The 10,243-nt window shown below is 38.9% G+C and overlaps 1 protein-coding gene across 1 annotated transcript; it reads left to right on the forward strand.

Annotated features, from left to right (window-relative positions):
• The first annotated feature begins 3,824 nt into the window (after positions 1-3,824).
• On the forward strand, positions 3,825-8,405 carry LOC781146 (lysozyme). The gene is made up of 4 exons (NM_001080336.1): positions 3,825-3,960; positions 5,119-5,283; positions 6,955-7,030; positions 8,339-8,405. The coding sequence occupies exons 1-4, from the start codon at positions 3,825-3,827 to the stop codon at positions 8,403-8,405; spliced, it is 444 nt and encodes a 147-aa protein (NP_001073805.1).
• The last annotated feature ends 1,838 nt before the right edge of the window (positions 8,406-10,243 follow it).

Consider the following 10,243-nt stretch of genomic DNA (forward strand, 5'->3'; position numbering starts at 1 on the left):
GCTTTAGCCGACATTTACTTTTTGGATGCTTACATTTCGAAGACATGGTAAGGTCAGTATTTCCAAGGGACTAAGAAAGAATTTTGAAAAAGGAACTCAGAGGCATATTTGCCTATTACCAGAAATACAGGATTACTACCATAATGTTTTTCTTTATTTAATGGTTGGATAAGATAGTTCAGTAATTTTTTTTTCTGTAGTACCTGCCCCAAATACGGGAAGGTCTGGACCTGGTGGGGTCAGCTTATAGAGGAGGGGACAGTCTATCAAGCCTTTCTATGCATTTTCTTGACCTTCGTCAAAACTATTTCCTCACTATCAGTATTTCCGTAAGTTTCACACCAACTTGAGTGCCATCTGCAGTTCTTGACATTTGGTTCTCTGATTTTCCCCTCCTAAACATGTTAAGGAAGTGTTTTGTATATATACAGCCAAGGTATTCTGTATATACTTCTCTTTTTTGTTTTCGTCTTCATTTCTCTTTCTTTCTTTCTTTAATCTGATCTTCCTATATGTACCAAGAGGACGTTTGTTTAAGGTTAAGTGAAGTCGCTCAGTTGTGTCCGACTCTTTTAAACCCCATGGACTGTAGCCCACCAGGCTCCTCCATCCATGGAATTTTCCAGGCAAGAATACTGGAATTGGTTGCCATTTCTTTCTCCAGGGGATTTTCCAGACCCGGGGATTGAACCGGGTTTCTGCAATACGGGCAGACGCTTTATCGTCTGAGCCACCAGGAAATAGAGCTCTCTTTAAAAATCCTTTTATCAGGCTCCCGTAGAGATTCAGTGGTAAAGAATCCGCCTTCCAATGCAGAAGACATGGGTTTGATCCCTGATCCAGGAAGATCCCATATGCTCCAGAGCAACTAAGCCTGTGCACCACGACGACTGAGCCTATGTTCTTGAGCCTAGGACCTGCAATACTGAGCCCATGAATCCCAACTACTGAAGCCCATGTGCACTAGAGCCTGTGGTCCAAAACAAGAGAAGCTCCCACAATGAGAAGCCCACACACTGGAGAGTAGCACTTTCTCTGCACGACTAGAGAAAAGCTCGCGAGCAATGAAGACCCAGGACAGCCAGCAATAAAATGAATTAATTAAAAAAAATCCTTTTAGAGACCCCTGGTGGTAAAGTAGTTAAGAACCCTGCCAATGCAGGGGACATGGGTTTGATCTCTGATCTGGGAAGATTCCACATGCCGTGGGGCAACTAAGCCCATGCGCCACAACTACTAAGCCCATGCTCTGCAACTATGGAACCTGGGAACCTGGATGGAGCCCATGCGCATAACAAGAGAAGCCCCTGCAACGAGTTCACCCACTACAACTAGAGATAGCCCCCGCTAGCAGCATCTAGAGAAAGCCTGCGTACAGCAAGGAAGACCCAGAGCAGCCATACATAAATAAGTGAATAAACAAATAAAATGTAAAAAATCTTTTAGGTGTACAAGTCCAAATCTTCAATGTATCTATTTCAGTTCTGACTCCAACCAGTGAGTATTTTTACAGCTTAAAACCAATATTAGGCTTTACCCATGGACACCAGTGGTGTTCTCTAAGAAATGTAGCCTTCTCAAGATGCAGAGCCTCTGCAGAGAAAGCCTAAGAAAGCAAAGACCTTCCTTGTCTCAGGTGACAAATAAACCTCTATCTCCCACAAAGTGAGATGTCTTAAATCACTGACCTCCTAACCTGGGTTACCAGAAAAGTGATAATGCTGTGTGAATTTTCCCCTCAAAACCAGGCAACGAAGGTAGAGACCAAAAAGGCCCCTCATGAATTTGGACACTTTATTAAGACACACTTCCCTGAGAGCCAGCATGTTTGGACAGAGAATGCTGCCTGTCACTTCATGTCTTAGGCTTCTAGCTGGCTGCGGATGCAAGTGTGACAGAAACTGTACCCCATAAGGACAGAAACCGGAGGGCACGTTCTCACTGGTTATAAAGCCAAGCTGCTACTGCTACTGCTAAGTCACTTCAGTAGTGTCCAACTCTGTGGGACCCCATAGACGGCAGCCCACTAGGCTCCCCCGTCCCTGGGATTCTCCAGGCAAGAACACTGGAGTGGGTTGCCATTTCCTTCTCCAATGCATGAAAGTGAAAAGTGAAAGTGAAGTCGCTCAGTCGTATCCGACCCTCAGCAACCCCATGGACTGCAGCCTACCAGGCTCCTCCATCCATGGGATTTTCCAGGTAAGAGTACTGAAGTGGGGTGCCATTGCCTTAGCTATCAATCCATAAAACAAAACAAATGGAGAGTCTCATCTTATAGTTTTTCATCCTTATAATAAAGGAAAACATGACTCTATCTGAGAGGCCAAGAATCAGTCACCATAGGTGTTGATTACCAAAATCAAATTCACAAGCTCACGATTCAATATCCATTTTCACAAATGTTTTTCTCCTGCCGCTGTGAATTTGGAAAGGGACAAACAGAAATCTTTATCCTTCTCTCTTGACTATGCTCTATAGACAGAGATTTGCGAGACTGACATGGTAAAACCTCTTATCTTCTGCTGGTCTGTTGTCGGTTATCCCATATCTCAACTGCTGTCTCCAGGGAGAGTGGAGTGTCCCAGCCTTTCGCTGCCCCATCCTCATCACTAGAAACTGTACAGGAGGAAACATGTGTTTCCTTTTACCCTTTTCAGCTTTTCGCTGTGGCTCTGTAACCAAAGACAGATTAACAAGAGAAAAGGAAACAAAACATATACATCTCATGTATACTTGTAAGAAATGCAGGGATGACTAACTCAAGGAGGAAGACAGAATTTGGACTTACAGATTATCTTAACCAAAGAACAATATACTTTTAAGTGAGCAACAAGACAGAGGAACAGAGTACTAGGCTTCCAAGAGTGGCAAATTGTGGGACAGTAAATACATTAGAGAATAATGGAAGATAATAGCTAATCAGCAAAGGCTCTTTTGCAGAGTCCTCAGGTGCTGTCTTGGGGCTGATAAGTGTCTAGTGTTTCAAATGATTGATTTCTGCACACATTTATGTTTTACTTTCAGGAAAATAGAGGGAGGAAGAGGACTTTTCTTGAATCTGCTTCTTCTCAACTGCCTTCAGCTCAAAACAATCCTTGTGCCAAAGGGGAAGATTTTGGGTGGCATAATTCTGCTATTCTTTTGTAGGTTTTACTATACTGTTTTCTTGCTTTTCAATGACTCTTTATGTTCTAACATGAGAAAGTGAAGTAAGACATTGTCAAAAAGGACTTAGCAATGTTCACATGAGGCTTACTTATAACAGTAAAATATTGATTTACAAAGTAACTACTGAGAAACAACCATAAGAGTCAGCATAGGAATCTGTGATTAACGTGGTGCTTTGCTATACACCTATCAGAACAACAGGCAGTGTGTCACATTCTTTGTGGAAAGTGTACATAAAATACTTTTAAGTGAAAAAGATGAAGACCACATAATGAAAGCACATAAAAAACTTAGTGCAAATGAATATGAATCAAAGATGGGAGCACATTTTCCATTGTGTAATATGTTCATTCAGGGTTTTTTTCTTTCTAGTTGCTCACATTCATAATCAAATAGGAGGAAGTTCCTCTTTGGGCGATAGAGCTAATGCCAGTTCTTTCTGAGCAATGTCTTCAAGCAATATCATTTCATGATTTCTTGCAATTAACTCTTAGGACATCAAAACTTTTAGCGTAAGTGAAGCAATAAACATTCCCTGCTTTCCACGTGTCTCCAAGGGTGGAGCTCCCAAACTGGTCAGAAAAGACGGAAGGGAAAAGATGTTAAATAGCAAGTCCAGCTCACCTGGTCAACTTGGACATTTGGCTTCTGTCAACATGAAGGCTCTCCTTATTCTGGGGCTTCTGCTCCTTTCTGTTGCTGTCCAGGGCAAGACATTTAAGAGGTGTGAGCTTGCCAAAACTCTGAAGAATCTTGGATTGGCTGGCTACAAGGGAGTCAGCCTGGCAAACTGTAAGTTAACTATTCTTCATCCTTCCAAATAGTCAGCCAGCTGTGGAACAGATACTAACTGAGGAAGAAGAATAAGAAAGGGACTTTGAGTGAATGGCTTTTTTTTTTCCTTGAAGGGTTTGTACATTTACAATGGCTCAAAAACATCAGCTCAGAATCAGATGTACCTAGGGAAGGATTGAAGCATGGGAGGGTCAAATTCTATACCATTCTAAGCATGCCAGGTCTTGCTGTACTCCTCTAGTGCCACTAAACTTGCCAGCTGGCACTTGTAGGGTGACTACAAGATATATTTCAGCCCTCAGCCATTTCCAGCTTGCAATTTGGGTTCTGCAAGCAAGAGTAAGACAGTATTTTTGTCATTTTTAATCCCCCTACCATGATGCTGGGTTTTTAACAGCCAAGCTTTTTTAAAAAATTACACTGAACTCTAGAACGGGAACTGTAGGAACCTGATTCTCCTCAATCAATATGTACATAAGGATCCCTGAAATAGCATGAAATAACATTCTATTATTCTGACTCTAATTCATTAATTATTTGTCATTTTCTTCCACAGAATTCAAGATGTGCCCTAGGGAAAAGTTCCTTTGTATTTCAGTCCATTGTATTTTTCAGAGTGAATTCAGACATTTCTGCTCCATAACTATTTTTTAATACATGAGCAAAGGGATAGATGGATGGGTGGATGACATAGTCTTTCCTATCCTATGATTCTTATTGTCTGGATTCTAATTTGATATCCAAATTCACCTTTAGGTATCATAAGAAATTTTCTTTCTCCTAGTAAATCCTTATTTTTCCTAGTACAAATATTTTTACATTAGCATATGCATCTGCTGCTCGTGACCAAACCCATTTAAGCACTCTGTTGATTTTTCTATTCTAGGCTCAATCTTACCTGGGGGATGGGAGCAATGGAAGACACAGCTATTTCAATATTTTTTACAACGTGTTATCTTGTTTCATTAGTATTAGCAAATGATTTGCTAACAAAAGAATTCTCCTAAGGGCCCCTAACACCAAATGTTAAATTATTTACAAGTAAAATATATGTTTATGCTTCTAAAATAAGTCATTAGTAAAATAGAATTATGTTATGAAATAAAAGTCATATGATATTGCTGTTTATTACTAAAAATACATTTTTTTTTTCAGGGATGTGTTTGGCCAAAGGAGAAAGCAATTATAACACACAAGCTAAAAACTATAATCCTGGAAGCAAAAGCACTGATTATGGGATATTTCAGATCAACAGCAAATGGTGGTGTAATGATGGCAAAACCCCAAAAGCAGTTAACGGCTGTGGTGTATCCTGCAGTGGTAAGACAAGATACTGTTGAGTGATGGCACAGGTCCCATTTGGTGGTACCTATAAGAGGAGAGATTTAATACAAATGAAAAGGTCTTGAAGAGTTCATGAGGGACCAGAAACACTCCATCTTAACTTCTAGAAACTGTTTTTATCACCTACCTCATAATTCCTTAAGTAAGAAACTAAAAAGCTGGTATCATAGAAGGTTGGTGTTTGCTAACATACAAGAGTTGGAATGATCTATCACTGTATTGTAACTGGACATGTTGATGCTTTGTAAAGAACAATGCCATTCCTACTAATTTACCTGGTTGGGAGAAGTTTAGGGATAATTTGGCTGTGTGGTCTTTTTAAAAATTTTGTCATATTTACTTTTTTTATGTGTATATTATACAGTAGGGGTTTTTGGCTGAGTGATTTTAAAGTAAATTAGAAACATTTCACATTTCATTCCTAAATTCTTTAGTTTGCATATCTCAAACATACACTTCCTATTTAAACACTGTCATTCTAACAAGTTAATATATGGATTTGTTTTTAATTGGGGTGAAACACATACTCTACTGAGTTCCTTTTAAAACTGAGATAACATATGCAATATTGAGGGCTTCCGAGGTGGGGCTGGTAGTAAGGACCCTCCTGACATTGCAAGAGATGTGAGATACAGGTTCAATCTCCGGGTTGGGAAGATCCTCTGAAGGAGAGTATGGCAACCCACTCCAGTATTCTTGCCTAGAAAATCAACATGAACAGAGGAGCCTGGGGGCTACAGTCCATGGGGTCGCAAAGAGTCACACATGCACATGTGCACACGCAATATTTATTGCATAAAATATTGGCGAAGTATGCAAATTTGATATTGTTTAATTTTTAATATTAAAATTCCTAATAAAGAAGATTCGTGTCTGGACATATCTTTTATATACAGTTAGTTTAGTTTAAAAATTATTTGTATTATACAATAATCTGTGGTCATTGAATAAAAGTTCTACTACCCAGAGACTTATGACCACGGTAACTTGTGGTCTCCACATCTTCTTTCAGAATACACATCACTCACGTACATGAATGTAAAGCTATATAATCCACATTTGTACCCACATACAAACATGTAAGCAATATGCTTCAACAAAAATGAAATTGTACTATATTTACTACTTTACAATTTGCTCGTTATTGCACAATATCATTTTTCTCAACAAATATCAATCTTATTACTTTTTCTGGATGAATAGAATTTCACTAAATATTCTAACATTTATTAATCCAACTCTTGTATTGATATGTACATCTTGGATACATCACTTATTACTTTTCTTGTTTTGGAATGAATTTTCACTAGTAGAACTGCTGAGCAAAAAACTGCTAGACTGGTTTCTGCTTGTTTGTTTTTGTTTTGTTTTCAAAGTGTCCAGTGAAAAGAGAACCTTCTGTCATATTAGTTAATAGTTTCAGAGACCAAATGACATTGGCAAACAAAAAACAGAATGTTTTATTTCATGCCAAATGGGATAGAATGGAGAGAGAGAGTTTTCTCCCAGTATTCACAGATATAGGGACTCTTAAAAAAATAATTGTATTTGTTCTTTCCTCAGCCTAAGAAAATAAAGCTGGCTGCGCCTAAAATTTACATGAATTTCTGTGAACATTGTCCTCATTTCTCACCACCTCTTTTTCAGCTTTGCTGAAAGATGACATCACTCAAGCTGTAGCATGTGCAAAGAAGATTGTCAGTCAGCAAGGCATTACAGCATGGTATGTTATTTCTTTGTTTTTGTTTTCCATACAGTGTTGTTAAGATGTAATTGACACACAGTACTTCATAAATTTAAGGTGTACAGCATAATGACTTAGTACATCATGAAATGATTATCACAGTAAGTTTAGTGAACATGCATGATCTCAATGGATACAAAATTAAAGAAATACAATGCAATACTGTTAAGCAATTATCCGTCATTTAAAAATAAATTAAAAAATTAAAGAAACAGAAGAAAAAAATTTGTGATGAAAAATCTTGTGATTTACTCTCTAATCTATGTTCATCTGTGAGACACAGCAGTGTTAATTCTATTCATCATGTTGTACATCACATTTCGAGTGTTTACTTATCTTATAATTCGAGGTTTGTAGTACTTTCCAAAATGGCAACCCACTCCAGTGTTCTTGCCTGGAGAATCCCAGGGACAGGGGAGCCTGGTGGGCTGCCGTCTTTGGGGTCACACAGAGTCGGACAGGACTGGAGCGACTTAGCAGCAGCAGAAGCAGTACTTTCCAATGCTTTCATCCAATTCCTCACCCCTCACCCCACCCACAATACCCACAATTGGTAACCACAAATCTGATTTCTTTTTCTGAGTTTGTTTGTGTTTCAAGTATAATGGCCCTTCAACACTATGTAAGTTCCCTTCACAGAGCAAGGTATGGGGTAAGCGTTAAAGGACAGAACTGGGGTCTTCCCTATGGTTAAGATTCTATGCTTTCAGTGTAGGAGGAGGAGGTCTTGTACCTGGTTGCGGAACTAAGACACCACAGGCCATGTGGTGTGGCCAAAGAAAGGTGTGTGTGAGAGGGTAGGGAGTGGTTTTATCTTACTGTTATGAGAAAAGTGTGCGAAGATTCTCTAAGACCAAGGGAATTGAAAATGGAAAATCTAAATATTAAGATTTATGCTAAACAGTGTATTACATAGAAACAATCTACTTTCACGTCAATTTATTCTAAGGACTTCTAGAATTTTTAAGTTTTTCCACACTCTACCAATTCCTCATCATATCTTAAAATTATTTTTGAAAGTAAGTAAATATGGAATACGCTTTGCAGTTGTGTTGTGGACTACACAAGACTCAACATTTGTGTTCAGCATTCTGTGAAGACTTGGGGAGATGTGACAGCCTTGGTATACATGTCTCCAGTTAATAAATAAGCAATACTTGGATCTGTCTCTATCTTGTATTTCATGGACTGATTAACTATTTTGTTCTCACAAAGGATTTGAAGTATGTATAACACAATGAAGATATGTTTTAATCTTATTATCATTTCTTTTACCTTTTTCTACAGGGTGGCATGGAAAAACAAGTGTCGAAACCGAGATCTCACAAGTTATGTTAAGGGTTGCGGAGTGTAACTGTGGAGTTTTCGTCTTCAGCTCATTTTGTCTCTTTTTCATATTAAGGAAGTAATTGTTGAGTAAAAGGTTATACTACCACTCTTTCAAACAAATAATATTTTTACCGAAGCAGCATATGGTCTTTCTTCTAAGAGGCTGATGTTTACCTCACATGTTTATTGTTTGATATTGGGCCTACAACATTTTTCAGCTTGCTAACAGAACTAATGCTGGTGAATATTTGTCTAAAATCTCCATTATCAAATGTATCTCTGGTACATTTAGTTCTTAATCAAAGAGATAACCCAGACTTAATCTTGAATGATATAAGTACTCCCCAATATTCAACAAAATAGAACAAAAGAATATCTCTAAGCAAATTGATCCAGGCAAAGCCCCACCTGAGTAGGCATGTGAACTTTCATCTGTTCAATCAAAAAGAGCAGAATGTCAAATGCCTAAAAATGAAAACAGCCCGATCAAGAATTTTGTTTTCATAAGTGTGACCTTTGGTTTAAATGTTTTAGTAGAAATGTTGCATTTAAACAGCTTTAAAAATAAACTCACAGTATATACATCAACCTATTTTAGCCTTTGTAAAGAACTCATTTAGGCATCCTGCTGATCCTGAAGGAATACAAAGAAGGATTAGATGAGCTGTTGATTTTCCTTAGTTTTATTAGCTTAAGTTCATGAATTATGATTAAATTCAGAGGGAGATGAGTTTGCAAGCGTTGAATTAATTGTTATTTAATAGATGTGAAATTATGCATGTTGTAAAAGAAAAATATTTTCATTAAAAGCTTTGCAATTCATACTTTGTCTTCCTTTGTTTAGAGCCATTTAATGTCTCTGAAGAAATACATATGTATTGGGAAATAATGATCTGACACTTAGTATTTCCTACATTCTCACCTGTATTGAAACAGGTGGATATTGCTAGAGAAATCCATAAGCCTGCTGATATCTCACTTAATGTTTTAAATGTTTAATCTTTTTTGGCTGTGCCATACAGCTTCAGGGACCTTAGTTCCCCAAGAGGGCTTGACTTCTTACTCTAAACAGTGAAAGCACGGAGTCCTAACCATGGAACCACCAAGGACTTCCCCTCACTTAAAAATTCATCAATACAAATCTCAAATGGGCCCTCAAGTCTACCTGGTCATCATAGTCACTTCTCTGAAATCCTTCTGTGTTGGTGTCCTCACTCTCCACAATGAGTGTCACTATTTACTTCCCTCTTTTCAAAGTCCCAGCACACACACCAACCCCTGGCCTTCCATACTCTGCTCTGAGCAGATGACCTTACAGTCCGCCTTACAGTCTTAAGTCATCTGTCAGATGATATTACACTGACAGAACAGAAGCAACCTCATACAAAATCCTCCCTTCCTGGCCAGCATAGCAGAGCTAACATCTTTCCCTGGGCCCGCCCTCCCTTCTTTCCCCTTTATCACTGGGATGAAGGGCTTCTGCTCCTCAAATGGCAGTCTCCAAATGCAGTCTTCATCACAGCCCTCTCACTACTCCAGTTTAGGCTGAGGGTTTCCTGCATCCCGAGTTTCTCCCTCTGCTGGATCATCCCCAGCACTGCACGAGCTGCCCTGGGAACGTTTCATTTTACAAAGAACTCTCCGTAGGCTCTACACAACCCTCTAACTGCTGCGGCCAGTGCAGCACGTAGGGATCAAAAGTGGTCAACGCACAGTTCGGGAAAAATAAACCAGAGCCAAAATTAAAGTTTTAAAGATGGGACCAGAGAACCCAAGACCTCTCAGATCAAGAGCCCTGTTCTTCGGAGCCACATCACTTTTATTTAGTGTCTTGGCAACAGAAAGCATCTGTTGTGCGACGAT

The sequence above is a fragment of the Bos taurus genome, chromosome 5 (genome assembly GCF_002263795.3).
Source record: "Bos taurus isolate L1 Dominette 01449 registration number 42190680 breed Hereford chromosome 5, ARS-UCD2.0, whole genome shotgun sequence".
NCBI lineage: Eukaryota > Metazoa > Chordata > Mammalia > Artiodactyla > Bovidae > Bos > Bos taurus.

What these genes read in the sequence shown, in the direction of transcription:
- LOC781146 (NM_001080336.1), top strand. Translation starts at nt 3,825, where the DNA reads ATGAAGGCTCTCCTTATTCTGGGGCTTCTGCTCCTTTCTGTTGCTGTC. An exon ending in CTGTGGTGTATCCTGCAGTG is followed by an intron (nt 5,284 to 6,954) that starts GTAAGACAAGAT and finishes CCTCTTTTTCAG; the next exon opens with CTTTGCTGAAAGATGACATC. An exon ending in CAGCAAGGCATTACAGCATG is followed by an intron (nt 7,031 to 8,338) that starts GTATGTTATTTC and finishes CTTTTTCTACAG; the next exon opens with GGTGGCATGGAAAAACAAGT.